General features: G+C 36.7%; 1 protein-coding gene across 1 annotated transcript in view; it reads left to right on the top strand.

The window, feature by feature from the left end:
• The window catches only part of LOC135219201 (protein obstructor-E-like), a 26,456-nt gene extending 14,664 nt beyond the window's left edge, over nt 1-11,792 (top strand). The window contains exons 2-6 of the mRNA XM_064255758.1: nt 1-56; nt 1,461-1,661; nt 2,167-2,362; nt 5,787-6,014; nt 10,833-11,792. The exon at nt 1-56 is cut by the window's left edge and continues 151 nt beyond it. Of these exons, the coding sequence (XP_064111828.1) occupies nt 1-56; nt 1,461-1,661; nt 2,167-2,362; nt 5,787-6,014; nt 10,833-10,986 (835 nt within the window). The 3' untranslated portion in view covers nt 10,987-11,792. The remainder of the gene's footprint in view (nt 57-1,460; nt 1,662-2,166; nt 2,363-5,786; nt 6,015-10,832) is intronic.
• Nucleotides 11,793-20,415: the final 8,623 nt, after the last annotated feature.

Raw genomic sequence — 20,415 nt, 5'->3', positions numbered from 1 at the left:
GGTCGAGAAGTGCGACTTCCTGTTCCAGGTCAGCTGCCAAGAAAGACCTGATTTGCGTGAGTTTTTTTTTTTTTTTTTTTTTTTCTTGTTCACCATCTAATATTTTCACGAACACATTTGCTTATTTGTAGTTTGAAAGATGGGCTAAAAAGCTCTGCAAGTTTTTATTCTATGAATTTATGTGTTTTTCATTTTTCTTTAGCTTTTCACCTTAGTTCACTATTTTAATATTTTCACAAACAAATTTGCTTATTAGTAAGTTTTGAAGATAGGCTGTAAAGGTCTACAATATCTTCATCGTGAATTCGTTTTTCTTTTTTTCTTTAGATTTTCACGTTCGTTCACTATTCAATATTATCACAAAAAATTTTGCTTATCAGCAAATTTATACGATAGGCTATGAAGCTCTACAATATCGTCATGAATTTATGTTTTTATTTTTTATTTTTTCACTTTCTAAAACTTTCTTTTAAACCACCAATCTGGTTCCTGCAGGGCAAGGTCCGTGGGGATCTTCTTTCATGCCCTTCCTGTACTGTGCGAAACTGTAAATTCATTCCATTTCACTCTTAACGTCTCTGGTACATTCAACCTCCTCTTGAATGAGGATACGTTAGCCAGTCTTCTAAGTACTAGTTTTACTTCGTTCCTCTGTAAAGTTACTTTCACCCTTCATTGCATTATCCTTTTCAAATACGTTCTTGTTGCCGCCACAGGGTTTTCTCCCTTCCCCATTTCCAGTCTCCGAATACATTTTTTGTTTTTGTTTTTTGTTTACTCGCCTTTTCCCTGGATTGTTAAATTCTAATGTTATTCGTGCATTTCCTAAGCATTCAACCCTACCTAAGTCTTGCTCTTTCATCTTGCATCCCTTTGGTCATTCAATCAAACTCCAGTCGCTCCTCCTTCGTCTCAGCAAGAGAGCATAGCTGAATGGAGGTCCTCTGACTGGTCAGGGTCATTACTTCTCCTTTCCAGTTACCTATTGATGTTTTGTTCGCTTATAATATAAATGTAATTGCTTCGCAATTATACGCGTGGCTCTATTGTCCCGTCTCAACAGACCTGAAGAAGCAGAAGCAATTCTTTTCGCCAATAGCTCTGTTTTTACCTCGTTCCTATAGTGTCTTTTCACCTGCTGATGTCTTTAGTGAGCAATTCTCAAGTTGGTCAGCAACAGTTATTCCAAGTTTAGTAATTTCTTCTCGGTCCGATTCTCTGGTTTTACTAATTTCAGTCTTTTTTTTAGAAGTCTGCCCCCTTTTTTCTCTGGATTGAACAACTTTCCATTTTTTTTACTTTTCTATTTATTTTAATTTCTACAGCACTACGTTGGGTGTCCCAAAGAGTCTCTGCATTAAAACTGTATCTTTCATGACTGGTAACAGTCATGGTAATAGCACAGGTGAGTTTAGGACAACGAGACCTCTCACATTAATTCGTCCTTCGCCTTCCTCCAGAGCGCCCCAAATCCACTGAAAACTGCCCCCGCCAAAACGGATACTTCCCCCACGAGGACCAGACGAACTGCAGGGAGTTCTTCTACTGCACCAATGGGATAAGTTCGCCCCTCACCTGCCCCGAGAGCTTGGTCTTTTCGACGAAGACCGGAACCTGCGTGTGGCCCGAAGAGGCCGGGAGAACAAACTGCGCCTCGGAGAGTATGTTTAGAGGGAATTGTATATTGTTTTGATTTGGGGAGATTATTTAATTCATCCTGAATGCCTAAGTTAAATGACAGTAATTTTCCATTTGTTTTTTGCTAAGGACGCCTATATTATGATCATATTATCAGGTCTGTCTCATTTATAGACTCTGAAATATACCTACATTCAAACATACATATTCGCAGTCAAATAAACAAGTTGGCATGGGCCCCATGACGGTGTCCACAGACAGATGCATAAACAATAAGAACCTAAAGAGGAAAATATGTGATACTAGAGGAAGTTAACAATACCTTTTGATGCCAATTACAAAGATTGAAATAAGTAAAATGAAACGTTTATTAAATAACTTACCAAATCATAAAAACCGATCGTATCATTTCCTAGTGAAATGGAGCCTTAAGTAACGAATTAACTTAAAGAGACGATGTCATTCCGCATCAATTCTATGCTATGAATCCCGTGATATGAATCCTACTACAAGATTCCTATTTTGCAGAGGTATTCAACTTCACCTGCCCCAAAGTGGGCATGGACAAGGCCATCACCCATCCAAGATATGCGGATCCCGATGACTGTCAGTACTTCTACGTCTGCATCAACGGAGAAACGCCCAGGAGAAATGGATGCTCGTTCGGGCAGGTCTTCGATACGAGAAGCGTGACCTGCGCTGAGCCCAAAGATGTTCCTGATTGGTGAGATTTATTGTTCCATATACTATGTATAATGTGTGTGAAACTATATATATGTATGTGTATGTCTATTATATGTATGATGTATGTATGTATATTATATTATAATATATATTATATATATTATTATATATTATAATATATAATAATTAATATATAATATATATATAATATATAGAAAAATGAAAAAGGCTGATGAAGTAAAAAATTGAAATGATGTTATCCAAAATTTGGGAGGGTAACTTCTTCATGAACCATACACAAACACATATGTATTTATATATTTACATATGCATACATACATGCATACATATATATGTGTGTGTGTGTGTGTGTGTGGTTCAAGAAGGCGATATCCTTCCAGTTTTAGCTAACATAATTTTATTCTTACTTCTTGGCCTTTTCTCATCTTAGGGTCTGTCTCCAGTTGTTACCCTTCAAGTTGGCATTGGTATTTGGTAGTGACACAGTAAGCCCCATACCCTAATTCACAATGGAAGTGACTGCTAACTACCAGCTACTCACTTCGTCTCTTGAGTGGGTACAAAGGAAATTAACGCAACGTGAATAAATCGTCCACCTCGGTTAAATTTTCGTATATAACTATGGTCGAGGTGGCGCCAAATATCGAGTGTCTACAAGATGACATTCGGGTAGAGTACTTCCCAGGATTATAAATAGAGGGCAATGATCAAAACTGCTGTCAGGGATTCTCAGTGATTATCTATTACAGGTTAAAGAAAACAGAAAAGTTGAGAGTTACCAGCCTACAGGATCAGCCTAGAAAGAGTTCAGCAGCTAAGCGTCATGTACAATCAAATCCCCAATATAATGCCCCTCTGTATGATGGGAATTAGACTGACAATTTTCATTACAGTAAGTTAGTTACTCAAAATAAGAAAGTATAATTCAGTGAGTTGGAGGAACAGCTGCAGAAACAAAGAAAGAACGTATATGTAGAGAAGCTAATCTTGAGTGATATACCATCAACATTCTGAAAATCAATATCCATGATTCCTGTGGTATGGATTTTCATCTTTTATTAAGTGCAAGAGATACATAAAATCGGGAAAAGGTTTAGATTTCAGAGAGATGCCTAAAGAATCAGCAGAAACTTCACTTTGTAGGAAAGTTTCAGTGGAGATTAGGGAGCGAAGATTGAAGCTGGTGAGCAACACAGAATCTGAAAGAAACGGCACAAAAACTTCAGTGAGCAATGAAAGACGAAAAAGTGACATTTTATGGGAGGAGTCAAGACTACTCCCTGACGTCTCCACCCAGAATTCTTTGCTACGCTGTATACAAGCACTGACTGGAGGCCACTTTTATATCGACTGAGAGACAGGAAGTTATAATACAAATGTGAAAAATGGTGTTATCTCCTAAAAATGAGGACGCAATTGAGTAGCAAAATCGACAGGAAAATATCCTTTAAATTACTAGAGATTTCGAATGCGTGGGTTGTATCTCTGGAGATAAGAACACGAAGAGCCTTATGTAGGGGAAAAACAGAGGTTACAGAGAGGTAAATAAAAGTTCCAGTACTCTCTCTCTCTCTCTCTCTCTCTCTCTCTCTCTACTACACACACACACAAACACACACATACACACACAACACACATTCTTGATAAGAGCATGGTTGCATGAGCATTATGACTGATGACTTAGGTATATAATATCTATCGGCTGAGGGGGTTTTCGTAAAAAATTTTGTACCCTAAGTTTATCATCTGTTTTGAATAGTAGACCATATGGGTCATCAGAAAAGGCAGGGTAGAGATCTGGCTTGATGGGCATTTGGCAGAAATTCAGGCTTGTTTATGGGGTCATTGTGACAAAAAGGTGACTCAAAATAGAGTGAAGAAAATTCAGTGCCATAACTTCTTTTAGAGGCGTGCAAGAAGGATAAATGACCACTCAAAATGTTCGTCTCTAAAGGTTCTACAATTTGATGTATAACACAACTTTAAATCTGATTTGAGGGTCACTAGAGGGTAAAATGTCTTGAAATTCTAGGTTTTCTCCAAATATCAGTTGTATGGGTATATTTGTCTCTCTTACTCCAATGGGGGAGTATTTTTGTTAATTTGAAATTAAATCTTTTACTCCCAGCCTCGGCAGGCCAAGTGAAACACCTTAAGTTTCATTTTCATGTATAATAAAGGAAGGCACAAAATGAAAAAAAGCTATTAAATAAAAACATTTAAAAATAACAATTTTTGTCTGAAAATTTTAAGGTGCAATTTGTTTTGATTTGTTGTTCTTAGATGTGATCTCAATAAGTAATGAAGGTTAGAATCTGCGAAAATCAATATTTTTAGCAAACTGATAAAGCTTCTTCATTCCAGGTATATTATGATAGGAGAAAGGAATGTGTAAATAAAACAGGTGATGGATAATATGGTCAAGTTAAAGGTTAGAGAGAAGCCAGCATGTAATAAAATGGGAGAGGTGAAGAAGGACTATTATGGAAAACAAGTAGTTCCACAAGGAATTCAATGCAGAGAGAAAGGATAATAAGCAAATAGGTCGTAAAATGTAAGACGCAAATAGAGAAATGCTGTCTGAACTGAGCGACACCCTTGGACCGTGGAATATCTTGAATATTTGCCCGCTTGAGATACGATAGCAAAAGAACTGAGCTGAATTTGCCCGCTTGAGACGATAGCAAAGAAGCAGAGCTGAACTCTGCAAGAGTGGAAATGTTAATATAGCTTCAAGAATGCTTGAGGAACTGACTTTTGAGGACTTAAGAGGGATAATTAAGAGATTGACGAATGAAAAGACCCTAGTAGCTGATGAGCTGACAAGCGAGATGCAGTTGTCTAATGATGATCACGTTGATTTAATGAGTAGCTGACCAGGGTGTGTTAGTTTTGTGAGGATGAGGTGTACGGTGGGGTTTTAATTGAAGAAGTTGACAGAAGGACCGGTAGTGGGAATTGAGTCTTGTGGAAAGAATGGAGCGCGAGAGGTTGGTGAGAAGAGTGTACAGAGTGCAAGGTGTGTTAACAAGAAGGGTAAATGACTAGAGATTACTGTATAGATGGTTTACGAGAGGCAATAGAATAGAAGGGTATCAACATTCTCAGAGCCAGGAGTGCGTACAAAATAGTATTCAGTGGTAAAGTGAGTGTAAAGGAGCTCCATGTACTGCTGATGAGTCTTCTGTTAATGTGCACAAGGGTTCATCAACGGTCTAGGAATATGACAGTGATCTGTGTTTAGTCATGTTTCAATAGCCATTATCCGTCAAGGGAAACAGCCAAATAATAATGAACGACGACCATTTATAAGAGGATACATGTCTTTGCCATGTGAGTGCTCCTCTCAGATGATGGTATGTGTGATTACTTACCAAGCACCTAAATCACATGAAGTGTTCGTCATTATATACGTATCAATAATTCAGACCTTTACCTTCCAGCGCCGACTACTACCTGGAATACTTCGACAATTATTTCGAGACTCTGGAAGCCGGAGCAAGACCCAGTGGAGACATCCTCTCAGCAGCCAGAGCGTCCGGATACGAGATTCCGGACTTCCGGGAACGAGTTCGGATACGACCTGGTGATGCCGTACCCGAACGAAGGGGTACCACCACCCCCTCTCCCAGAGGTGAAGGACCGGGAGGAAGGCCTCTACGTCGCAGAAGGTACGTCTTCATCGAGTTGAGTAGTAGCAGTAGTAGTAGTAATAATACTAATAGTAGAAGCAATACGTTCATTATCATTACTTTTGTTGTTCAATTTTCATCGATATCTATAACTCATACCTTCTTCAGTGTCTACTCTCCTTTCGCCGATACACGATTAAATTTAATGTGAATTACAGATAGTACATCAACATTTCAAAATTAAGTAACTCTTAACAGCCAGATTATGTATTACGCTTCCGTAGGAAAATTGCTCCAAAGAAAAAAAAAACTAAAATCGCAACGCATGCAAAATTCATATGATTAATGACAGCCACAACGCTCACGGCGTTAACAGCATTCAGAATGTTCGTTTCCATCATGGCAATCTGACGCGCAAGACATATTGGGGAAGGGGGGGAGGGGGGCGGCGGCAATGTTTCTGGTGGTCTCAACGATTGTGATGGCATGCAGCTGACGAGCAGTCTTTAAACAGGGTGTCCATAAAGTTCCAGTACCATTACAAGTATTCATTTATTGTAATGGTACTGGGACTTTATGGACACCCTCTATAACGCATGGTAGTCATGGAAATCATTGGGATTTAACAGTTTTGGTATCTGTGGTCCCCATATGATAGATTCCATGCTAGGGAAGAAGTTTCAAGGAATTTTCTCCTTGAATGGTAACAGAAAATGGCGAGGAAAATGCAGAGTAGAATGGGAGATTTCTAAATCTACTGAACCTAGCTTGCAACATCTATGCAGAAAGAGTGGAGAGGATATGCACTCAATAACCTCCGAAAACCACTGGTGACGTATAGAACCAGCAGCTGGCATTAATCTCTGTAGAGTTTAAGTGAGAATCCAAACTGACATTCAGAGTTGGGCGACTGACTAAATGGTAAACCTTTGATTCAGCTATTTAAAAGTGGTTTTGCGAAGAACCTCCATAAATATAAGAACAAAGCACCATCCATGGGCGACATTAATCGACAAAAATCTGACATATCTACTCAGATAAGAAATTCATATTGTGTCCAAAGAGTACATCCAGCTTCCTGGAGACAGGCCATCCTACTATCTACTATTTCTAAAACCGATCCAGGCAGATATGTGGGATCCGTTTATAATTTGTTTAAGCATTGTTAGTAAGGCAGAAGGATACGAGTCACAGAAATAGTTAGGAAATTAGTTTCGGCAGGACTGAAACTAATCAGTTATCATCTACCATATTCAGACATATTATCCGTACTTGCATGAATAGTGATATTGATCACTGAATTTCACTGATCACTGAATGGGGAGTGTGAAGGAGTTGTAAAAATATTGGGGAGAACTCACTCCCCTGCATTTGACTGGGCTGAACAAGAAGACACACAAAGCTATTCATATGAACAGATCACTGAAGGTCACCATCCCATTGATAAAGAAATGAGAAAATGTGGCATCATCATTTTTAACAGAAACAGATCCATTATATGAGGAAATTGAAAATAGTTTGTACAGAGGATTGAAGCCATAACAGAAAGCACGCTGTGAAGTTCTCAGGCATAAGTAACTCGCCTCTTGTAATTTTAAGCAATAGCATTTTATGTTAGACACATGATGATAGCCATGATGGTGAAAAAAAGCTACTGATAACCTCTTCGGGATAATCCAAACATTTTCCTCAGTGTGTTACCCTTCACCCCAAAATTAATTTATCCACTCGTTTCGAGCACAACCCAGAAGAAATTAATATGGATGAACAACACTGAAAATAGACTTGCTATCAAGTCTCAACATAACACTGACAATATATTTAGGACAACACAGGGACTACTGATTTTATAAGGTTTAAATACGAGTAATGATTTCGTCCAATAAATCTCGCTATCAGTTGGTTGTACCAGTTATTATCGATGTTGCTTATATCACTTGGAAAGATATTGGTCATTTCATTGTCTATTGATTTTGCATATAATTTTGGTAATGAAGCAAAAGCTTAGCACTGTTCTCACTATGGGTTTATATGTTCACCCTAAATTAACAAATTTACCAACACAACACGAGGACTTCCAAATATTTTGTACTGGGGGAAGGAAAATTCATCCCTAAAGGTTAGAATTCTTTATATTAAACATAACAGTAATAAGGTATCATTCAGCAACATCAAAACCTTTCATTGGCGTGACCAGGCAGCCTAAAATCCTCAGGTATCTAAGGAAATTTATCCAAATTGTACCTGCTAAATCAAAAGCATTGGTGAAAAGTTCAAAATCAAATGATCGTTATAATGCCGCCAAACTAGTCCAAATTCTAGTCCTTAGAAATTCTTAGGTAAGAATATAAAAAAGAAAAGCAAATATATTTTCTTTATAAATAAATGAAGGATAACATTCTTTAGGTAATCATAGCTACAAATCCAAATTAAGAATTTTCCTTAGGGATAAGCGGAAAAAATCTCCACTTTGTAATTCGTTATAAATAAGATACACGTCAAAATCAACGATCTTCATGACCTTCAACAAACTTAAAATATCCAAGTAATCAATTTAAAATCTATGGTCTCTAAGGTCTAAAGGTGACAAAACATAATCGACAGTTTCTAGTATCTTCGAGTAAAAAGTCTAAAATAAACTCTTTAGAGCCCATCGATAAATAATAAGCCGTTCTAGAATACTTTCTTAATTACTATAGCTCTAAAGTTATCTTTCTCTCATAAATATGAATCAGGACACTTCAAACGAAAAATGACCGTTTCAGCGGAATTGACTTGCTTTGTAACTAAGATTTTGTAAGTCTCTTCAAAAAAATTTTATTCTGGAATAGTTTTTATGCGAATGCAAGCAGGGACACACCTTGATAACGAAAGGATATGAAGTGATAAAACCCTGGGTCTCAACCATGAAGGATATGACACTCGCCTCTTAAACAGGAAAGGCTGTTTGAATCGAATATACACTGAACTCTCAGTACAGGATCATCTGATCTCCATAACAGTCAATTTTGAGAGGGACCAGACCAAGATGCTCTGAAGCAAACCTAGATGTCTGTATAGAACCTTTCACAGCATTGTTACCATTAAACGCTATATTAGGAAGCTATATTTAGGAAAAGGTCAGGTAATAGTTAGAAAGTGGTCAGTTGAAATAAAGGTGCTGTGAATATTACACTAAAGGATAAAATGATAATCAGTATACAAGAAACTTAACAATAAATCATAATTTTTATTCGTTATTTCGATGCAGATTACATTGATAACCTTCAGTAAATAATGAGAATAATTATAGCATTAATATCTAGACATTGATAGCACCTTCCAGTTATTAACTGTTAACACATTAGATTGATGATCAGTGACTGTTTCTCCTAACTACTACAGAATTACTTTCTATTCCTAAAATTTTTTTTTTTTTTTAATTCTTCGAGTTACTTTCATTATTATTAGTCACAGAAAGAATACGGTTGCATTAGCATCAACAAGACCATCTATTAAACTGAATAGACTTCTTTCTGTTAAAGGGCTTTTATTCTATTAGAAATCTAATATATTATTCACTGTGAAATAGTCTCCACTCCTTCCACTATAGACAAAGGTAAAAAAATCTGTCAAGAGTTAAGTCGCCCTCAGAGAAATTGTTTCATTTCTGCGGATATTTTGCAAGACGCAGATTTCCCACCGAATATTCAGGTCTTGTCCATTACCAAGATTCAGTGCTCTATCTTCAATGTTGTGATCTCCATTTATGTTCCTGTACATGATGACATTATTATTGTGGGGATCTTACCTAGAAAGTGACCTCCACGGGGTTTAATTAACCTGGTATGTATCCACGTTGCGGCGTGTTTAGTACAAGCCCCTTGAGGATGACCGTAATAACATGCACAAAAGATTGTAAATATCATAAGGATAATGACCCCGAAGAAATACTAGTCCTAGATAACGACCTCCAAAAACCCTTGGGAGGTCGCTATCTATGCTCTGTTTTTTTCCATCTGTCCATCCGCCTGTGGTGTTTGTGTATGGTAACACTGCGTCCCGGGCTTTAGACAGTTACATTCAGCTTACATTCAACAATAATAACAATATCCTATTTCGAATATTAACAGTGTAATTGGCATACAGTAAATTATTAAAACACTTTTCAGTTGCAATTGTACACCAAGATATCCATTTATTTACCTAAAACTCACACATAGCGAAACTATTTAAAGCCCGGGACGCAATGTTACCATACTCAAACACCACAGGCGGGTAGACAGATGGAAAAAAACCGAGTATAGGAAAGATCCCTTATGTGTTTTTAGACTGTATCGGTGGATTTTTGCGACTAAATTTATTTAAATATATCTAAAAAAAAAACATTTTATTTCTTAATCGCTGTTCAAGCTGGTCAACCTAAACGTTCTTGTGGTTCTCAGAATCGTGTTCAGACCAAAAAGATTTCTTCAGAAAATGGTTTTATTTACCTCCCTTGACACAACATTTACCATCGAGACGCTCATGCAGGGATTCTTAACTGTGGGTATCCATACCCCTTTGGGGTATGAGAAACACATCCTGGGGGAATGGGACTTGATCTCTGGATATTTGTATATATCTAATTTTAATGTGCCATTGCATACATGGTAGGTACATTTTGTGAATAAATAACTATATAAAACTACAAATGCTTTTGATTTTCTTATCTCATCTATTCCTAGCTATTCATACCTGAAGTATGTATTGAACTTGGTATATTAAGTTACATTGTCAACAAATAGGACTTAAGTGGACTTAAGCAATCGGGGTATGAAGCCATATTGGGCAATTCATTGGGGGTCTAACGGTATTTTTTTTCTTTATATTTTTTAGGCCTGGTGGCAACGGAGGCCTACGGAGAAGAAATAGGCCTAAAACTACCACTACTACTACTACCACAACGCCTCCTCCTGAATACTATGACGACTACTATTACTACGACGAGACTTACGACAGCGCAGACAAGAAGGATGACGCGTCATATTAATTAGTTACTGTGGTTACTGTGCATATGTTTACTCATACTGAATTTTTTTTTTAAGTTGGCTAAATTCCAAGTCTTCTTAATGTGTAAGTTTCTCAGTGCCATTGTTTAAAGGGATGCTAGTTGAATTAAAGCACGTACAGGCTCACACGCACTCGTGACACATACATAGTACATCTACGTACATATATATTTACATACATACATACATTACATACATACACAAACATATTTTATATATACAATATATATATATATATATATATATATATATATATATATATATATATATACATATATATCTGTACTTGTATGCTGGATAATTGTTCAGTATGAATGTCCTAATGTTTAGCGTTTCTAATCTGACATACAAGAGAATATACGTATATATATACTTGTATGCTGGATAATTCTTTAGTATGAATGTCCTAATGTTTTTCGTTTCTAATATAACATACAAGTGTGTATATATGTGTGTGTGTGTGTGTGCGTATACACTTGTATGCTGGATAATTGTCTAGTATGAATGTCCTGATGTTTCACGTTTCTAATCTGACCATCAATCAAAGTTTTTCATGTTAATAATAAAGTCAATATTTAAGTTATCGCTCCACCTATGAAACTAAGGAACTTAATTTATTTACTATGCATAAGCTAGGAACATTGTAAAGGAATATTAATTTGTTACTGATATAAAGTTATCGAGATTTAGGAAGAACTTACAATGAAAGTGAAAATGTTACAGCATAGTATTTTACAAAAGCTAAATAAAAGGTTTTTAAATAAAAGGTTTTCCTCCATAAATTCGTCGCAAAGGTTTTAGTCTCCTCCTGTTGCGAGCATGAAATGGTTGTTTGTGTCTGTGAAAAATAATATCATTTCCTTCATCAGGTCTTCTCCCCATTACAAATGATGGTCGGAACGGATAAAAGAAATGGGAGGCTATACTATTGAAGCTATATTGCCACCTTTTGAAAAATGTTTCAATATGAAGAAATCACAATGCCATCCAGTACTTTGCCTCTTCTGGATTAGAGTTTGATAGACGAGGCTTTGTAAAAAAAAAAATTAATCCTGGTTACTAAAAGCACGCAATTAATTTTGCGGAAAAGTTCAAACAATTGTTTCATCAAAGTTACGTCACATTTACTCTAAAACTTTGGCATGTCCTTAGCAGCCTTTCCATGCTTTCCTAGCGTCTTCATTTATCTATATTTTCAACGACTAAAAATTCTCAAATAGATTTTATTCTTACCTGATGCTAAGCCATGTCCATTGAGGAAAATTCTCCTATAACGTGAGCCTAAAGAAAATGAACTACTGACTATTATAAATTCCTCTGGACGCTCACAGCGTTTTAGGGAAATACTCAATTACCAGGACTGAAGGTTTTTTTTTTTTTTTTTTTTTTTTTGAAGTTTCAGCTATCAGCAACTTTTTCTATCGTTCACTTCCTGGAGGAAATTCCCACCTTCCGAAAGGTTATAACAAAATAAAATTAGGGAAAGAGTGAGGGGCCATAGTTTCCATAAACATACAACTTCTGGGGTCGCTTATTACATTTTAAGGAAATATTATTCTACAAAATATTCCATCATTCAGGCTGAATTCCAGTTTACAACAATTAAACTATCGTGACAGAGGCTACACACTCAAAACGATTGTTGTTGTTGTTGTTGTTGTTGAAGATTAAGCTGGCGTTATGCCAGCACGGGCTCTTGCTCATAGAGTAGGCCGTAGAATTGTGTACATATCTCAGTCGTTTAGTCTTACGTGATGATCCTTCATAAAACCGACGATTAAATTACTGGAGGTAACCGAAGCCCCGTGAAGCTGTTTTCGTTTTTAAAAGATTAAATTTTACCAGCAGTGTCAATATCCCGTAAAGAATTGGGAACTATGTGCTTTATGAAAAGCAATGTCCGCCCATGTCTGATGACAGCGGAGTCTTCACTCTCTCTTCTTATTCCCTTTGATATCTGGTTAATTTAAGTTCTCCCTTTTGATGCAGATTTCAGCCATTGAAATAGGTTCTTTTTTCTAGTGAACTTTCACCTCTTTCAGATCTTGTAGATTTCCTCGAAATTTCCTAACGCTAATTAATATATTTTTCACTACAACAAATTTTATTTTGTTGGCTACTTGCTCTATGAATGCGAATACCAAATGACAATGAAATATTAAATGGAATTTCGGTATGATGGTTGCCCATTGGATTACAAATATTTTCTTCAATCACCTTCATGATTATAGATATATTAATTCGTGGGATGTGTCTAAACATAAAACACTGATCTTACGACCAAACTTTCTTTTGAATACCCTCAGCCAATGAGAGAATAGCACTGAATCAAAATCCATTTCTTTCCTAGTTCAGTTATTTTTGGTTAGTAAAGGAAGCTTTCAATATTAAGAATCTGCGGGACCTCGAGTCACCTTCTTGTCAACACCTTTGAATTCCTGAAATGTAGTACCATTCTGAGCGCGACGTTATGGAGAAGAGTAGGAAAGTGTTGGAATTTATATCTAAATAAACTCCTTGTTATATATATATATTTTTTTTACGAATGCAGTAAATTTCTTATGGCTTCCAAATGTGATTAAAACTCTGTTGTTAGTTACGTAGAATAAATGTCCATGCTACAAATAAGCCAACTAAGAAACAGCAAACTGCTGGTTGGAAGCTTGCCACGAAAGCGTTAGGAACTGAAATCCATGGATGAATTATTAGCACTGAATGTGTCACATTCTTCACACCAAGAGGTTCGTCTTGAAAACGGAAAGGTTATAAAGAAAACAAAACTAGAAGGAAAGGAACTTCAACATCCTACGGGAAAAGCATTCCGAGGATTTGTCTGCCGTCAATGGTAACCTATATATTTTTAAGGAAAAGGCTCCAGTCTTTGAGCCACCATGATATTGTGATTGGGGAAAACTTTCATCCTGTTTTGTTTTTGGACGTCTTCTCCTCTATCACGACTGAGGATGAATGTTCCAGTGAAGATGCTCATGAGATACAAGTGTACTTCCATCATCAACAGACCACGTTCAACCCTATATCTAAAGTTTTCTCCCTTAATATTACAAACTGCTATTTGAATAAAGGCCTCAGATTTTATTTTCAGTTTGAAAGGTGCCATAAATTTAAAAGAAAACAATTTTTTGATAGAAGAAACTTTGGAACGTTGTTGAATGTATTTTTTTATTCTGATAAAGTTTTTAATACCTTCATCATCTCCAGGAATAACGAAAAGAGATAATGGCTTGATATAAAAAGCAAAAGTCTTTATAGTTCAATTTTCAATATTTCATATATTCTTTTTAATTCATGCTTGACACTGACAAAAATGGCAAATTGTTAATTAATTTGTAGTTTTCATAACTAACAAACCTTTGATCTTAGCATTAGGAACTACTAATTAATGTTCGTGAAATACTTGTGAAATTTTGTACATTTCAAATCATTAATTCTGCTGATATTGAATGAATATTTTTGTAATGAGTCCTACATCATACTATCATTTCCATCGGGGAGGGAATATGAAGACCTGAAACGAAAATGAAAAGTTGCATTTGGTTGTGACTCAAAAACAAGGAAAATATGGTCAATTAAATAAGTTATCAATTTTGAAAACCGTACTATCAGTATGAACTAGTTATCATCATAAACAAGAAAGCAAATGAAAGTTCCACGCGAGTTATCGCAAGCATATTTTCGGGTTAAGTTCTTTATCATTAAGCCGTTAGGTATAAACTCCATACAATGGGATATCAGTGCCTCAGTGGCGTGGTTGGTTTGGTGTTGGCGTGCCACCTCTGCGGCCGCGAGTGCGATTCTTGGGCATTCCATTGAGGAGTGAGAAATGTGTATTTCTGGTGACAGAAGTTCACTTTCGACGTGGTTCGGAAGTCACGTAAAGCCGTTGATCCCGCTGCTGAATAACCATTGGTACCATGCAACGTAAAAACACCACACAAACAATGGGATATCTCAGAAATAAGAATAATTATCAAACCGATATAAATAAAACTTATCAGAGGGATTATTGCGTTAATGATCATATTTTGCTTCAGAGACTAATTTTATCTACTAAACAGAATCCTGAAAGTATTTTCAAGCGTTTAGACAATTAAACAGAATCAGATAACTGATGCACATGTAATATAAAAAAACAACGGTATGCAGTTCACAAATGAACAATGAAATAACCAAATGAGATGGATAAGGATCCTAACAATAAAGTTATATCATGTGACCAGGTGACCAAACCAGACATGTACAAATATTAAAGGAAGTTCTTCAGCTACGATCTGCTCTATGAGCAAGGGCCCGTGCTGGCATAAGGCCAGCTTAGTCTCAAACAACAAGAAGTTCTTCAGTCTTTCCCCGCATTGAAAGAGCCACCAGTCCCCCCAACTCACTTCTTCACCACAGTCACGCCCCTTTTCTTCCACACAAGAGAACATCGAAGCCATTACTGTAACACTCAATCATATACAAAACATGCTTTCCATCACTGCCTGGAAGAATGCGACTAACCTCTACCAGTCCAGAACCAACCCTACCCCTGGAATTGCCTCAGGTCACCTTTTTGGACAGGATCCAGATATTCAGTATATTATCTGATTCTCTTTGTGTACATAGGACAGGTTTACTGAACTTCTGGAATCCAGTGGGTGTCACCGAATTTACTCTAAGGTAAAAAGGATCGGTGATGCATACTGTTAACATACACGAGAGAGAGAGAGAGAGAGAGAGAGAGAGAGAGAGAGAGAGAGAGAGAGAGTTTGCGATTATCTAAACGCAGCAAACAGACGAAAGGAACATAGTATACTGAATAACAAGTGTAAGACTCAAGGCCGACAAGCAGATTATTGGCAATTGAACCAGACTTCTTTAAAGTTATTATACCAGTTAAGAGCAATTTGCCCGAAGAAAATTGTGTAAAATTGGACTTGTAATAACTGCATTTATCATTGAGAATCATAGATTTCCACAAAGCACAGGATAAACAACCTACAAATCGGCAACATGTTAAGTCAGTGGGAAAGACGACTGGAGGGCAGGACGACCCCCAATTAGGACACAGCTCCAAATTATATGGCTGTTTACACCTTTCACTGAGACCTACGGGCAATGTCTGCGGTCTGTTGTCTTCCTGGTTCTGTAATACCTGGCAGGGTCAGACGGGCGGTCTAGATAATAAAAAAAAGAAGTTGTTTTTTTAAAGGGCCTTCTTCAAATCAATCAGAAAAAATGGAATAACTTTACCTAAATCATTTCTCCATTCTATTTTTTTAAAGGGCCATCTTATAATAAAAAAATCGAAAATTATTATCTTTACCTAAATCATTTCCCTGATCAATCTTTAAAAGGGTCTTCTTATGGTCAAAAATAGAAAACGAGTATCTTCACCTAATTCATTTCCCTGTTCTATCTTTCAAAGGGCCTTCTTATGATCAAAAATAGAAAATGAATATCTTTACCTCAATCATTTCCCTGTTCTATTTTTTAAAGGGCTTTCTAATAATCAAAAATAGAAAATGCGTATCTTTACCTCAATCATTTCCCGGTTCTATCTCTTAAAGCGACTTCTTATAACCAAAAATAGAAAATGAGTATCTTTACCTCAATCATTTCCCTGTTCTATCTTTTAAAGGGCCTTCTTATGATCAAAAGTAGAAAATGCGTATCTTTACCTCAATCATTTCCCGGTTCTATCTCTTAAAGCGACTTCTTATAACCAAAAATAGAAAATGAGTATCTTTACCTCAATCATTTCCCTGTTCTATCTTTTAAAGGGCCTTCTTATAACCAAAACTAGAAAATGAGTATCTTTACCTAAATCTTTTCCCTGTTCTATCTCTTAAAGGGCCTTCTTATGATCTAAAATAGAAAATGAGTATCTTTACCTAAATCATTTCCCTGATCAATCTTTAAAAGGGCCTTCTTATAATCAAAAATAGAAAATGAGTATCTTTACCTCGATAATTTCCCTGTTCTATCTTTTAAAGGGCCCTCTATGATAAAAAAAAATGAAAATGAGTATCTCTACCTACATCATTTCCCTATTTTCTATAGTTTTAAAGAGCCTTCGTATACTCAAAAAGAGAAAAATTAGTTTCTTTACCTAAAGCATCATTTCCCCTTTCTACTATATTTTTAAAGGGCTTTCTTATAATCAAAAAGAAAACATTAGTATCTTTACCTGATCATTTTCCCATATTCATATTCTAACCAAATCAAGTTCGAACAATTAAAATTCATGGGAAATGGAAGGCAATTTTTTGTACATTTAAAATGGAAAAAAATAATCATTTTTATTATACTGTCTCTGCAGATATGCATTTCCATGAAGTTCCCAAACCTCAGATATTTCAAGTAAAGTCGACTAAACATATTTACAAAAATATACTAATTCCCAAAAAGGCTGCTAAAAAAAACACGCTTTTTCAATGATCGTGTTAATGCCTGCAAGTTCTGAGTTCAAGCAGACAGGAGAATATATGCAGAAACTTGCTCTCTTGCTCTGTATTTGCAATTGATTTTTTCACGTAGAAGAAAGCTGTAAGCTGTATTTCCACTACTATTGCCACTGCAGGTACTACTATTTTAATTATGAATTTAGCGAGCCTACTGGTCCAAATACATGTTCAGTTGCTACCACTATTAATACTACTAGCAAATTAGAGGGGGGCCGATGAAACCCTATTATAAACTATCTTAGGGGTCCTTACTATAACCCTGCCAAGTTTCACGCCCATCGGACCAGCTGTTTGGCCGTGATTGAATGACAGACGGACGGACAGACATACCGCCCATTGTAGTAAGATTATTGTATTAGTGGTAGTTATAGTAATATTAACAGAGACTATCACAAACATCTTTAAAAGGACATATGCTGAGGTAAACATGAAACTAAAATGCAAACCAAATGATTAACGAAAACTTCCTGGAGTGTCTGATTACCCACAATTACAGAACAAGAGAAGGATGCCAGGAATCTTTATGGTTCCAGTACGAGAAAACCAGAACAATGATTCCGGTGCAGACAGATTTAGTATAGAGTACTGTAAGAGTAAAAGCGACCTATCAGTGGCAGTAGATGAAGGTTTTCCCTTGTGATAATTTGTGAACATTATAGAAAGATAGATATAAAATCATTTTCAGATATTGTATATTTGTTTTACTTCGTTCATAATGAAATGTTAAAAATTATAGAAAGATAGATGTAAAAATCATTTTCAGATACTGTATATGTGTTTTATTTAGTTCATAATTAAATAAATACTTTTGATATTGATGCTGACGAATTATTGTCGTTTTACCATATTTGACGTAATAACGGGACAGTAATCCCATTTAAGGATAATCAGGGCCATTAATTCAATTGATAATTATTTTATTTTTGGCTGTCTTCGGTCAAAAGTGCTGATTTACAACGGCAAAATAGGACTCCCTAGATCCGCAAGACCTTAAACCACGCACACACGCACACATTCATTAAGGGTCTATCAGAACTTATACTTCTGACATTATATATATATATATTTATATATATATATTATATATATATATATATATATATATATATATATATAGATTATGCTTAGTACCCATGATTTATCAACAATAACAAAAAGAAAAAATAAGAAGCTTTTTGTTATCGGTAATAAATCGTGAATAATAAGCATAATTTTGCTTATAAATATATGTACAGTACTTAATTGCGACAGGAAGTTACAAATACCTGTTCTACCAAGAGACCTCTGGACGACCTTGCAAAGAGACAAGAATAAATATTATAAAAGATAAAGAAAACTGTTTCGTTTAAAAAAATAATAACCGAGAGAAACAGTGCTTGCGGACTCAGATAACTGATGAACTGAGATCAAATAAACATGGGACTAAATTCTATAGTAATCCCCTTCCTTTCTTACCTTCATATCCATGATCTGGTCAGTCTTCCCTTGTCCCCCTGTCCCCAACCCCAGGGTCAACCTCATCCCACCAAGGCGAAAGTCATCGATTATATTTGCTAGTGGGAGGAAGAGGATGGGAGCAAGGGTAGAAAGAGAAGATAATGGGTGGGAAGGAGAGTGACGGGAGGAATTGGTAGTATAAGAGAATGAAGAGGAATAAGACGAGAGGTGGGAGGAAGGAGAGGCACAGAAATTGGGAGAATGAAAAGAAGCACGAAGAAGAGAGGAAGGAGTGATAAAAAGTAAGAGGAAGAGGAAAAAGAAGCGTGAGTACTAGACTGAGACAAGGAGAAATGCACACTGACATACTGATTGTTGTTTGAGATTAAGCTGGCATTATGCCAGCACGGCCTCTTGCTCTTAGAGCAGCCCGTAGAAAAGTTCATTGGTCATAAACGGACATATATAAGGAGGCTTTGCGGACGGAATTGTAGTGTCCGTCACGCGTACATACGAAAAAAGGGAGCGGACCCCCGCTGTGATTGTGCTTTCCTGCACCTGCAAATATACATATAATTAAGCGTACAGGATATGTAAATTTGTGATAGATATATTGGCGGAAAGGCCGCAAACTGCTCTACAGGAAGAGGAAAGCAGCAGAAAGAGAATGAGAGAAGATTAGTGGGAGGAGGAGGAGGAGTAGGAGGAGGAGGAGGAGGAGGAGGACGAGGAGGACGAGGAAAAAGAATAGCGAGAGGTAAACAGCAATCAATGAATAAAGGTGAAGGTTCGACGAGCAAGGCGTAAGCCAGTGGCAATGAGTGACGGGGTTCCGACTCAGAAGCCTTCGGAGTGAAAGTGATCTTGATATAGGAGGAATGTTTACTTGTAAAGTAGGAACGTTTGTTTGAGCCCTCTATGGTTGGGATCCCTTTCAGATCTAAGATTCTCTCTCTCTCTCTCTCTCTCTCTCTCTCTCTCTCTCTCTCTCTCTCTCTCTACTAAACAATTCTTTCCTTCGCCCCGTGTCATGAATTGGCAGACATAAGACTTCCTAAACTATTCCCCTGTCTGTCTGCCTGTGAATATCACTGTATCAGGTTCCTTCTCTCTCTCTCTCTCTCTCTCTCTCTCTCTCTCTCTCTCTCTCTCTCTCATTACACTTCTGAAAATACCCCCTGACCCGATAAGTTCACTGAGGGTTGTTATCCACTAGGTCACCAAAACATTTGTTTCTTCTCGTCTTTAATTTGCGTAAAGTCGCTTTTGATATAGATTTGTCATTATGCCAAGCACTGGGTCAACTAAGGCCATTCAGCGCTGAAACGGAAATTGACGGTAAAAGGTTTGAAAGGTGTAACAGGAGGAAAACCTCAAAACAGTTGCACTATGAAACAATTGTTAGGAGAGGGTGGACAGTAAGATGGAAGAAGGCGAATATGAAAGGAGGTAAGGTAAAAGGAATGAAAGTAGTTGCAGCTAAGTAGTTGCAGCTAAGGGCCGAAGGGA

This window comes from Macrobrachium nipponense, chromosome 1 (assembly GCF_015104395.2).
Source record: "Macrobrachium nipponense isolate FS-2020 chromosome 1, ASM1510439v2, whole genome shotgun sequence".
Classification (NCBI taxonomy): Eukaryota; Metazoa; Arthropoda; class Malacostraca; order Decapoda; family Palaemonidae; genus Macrobrachium; species Macrobrachium nipponense.
This window is presented reverse-complemented; position numbering and strand designations above follow the sequence as displayed.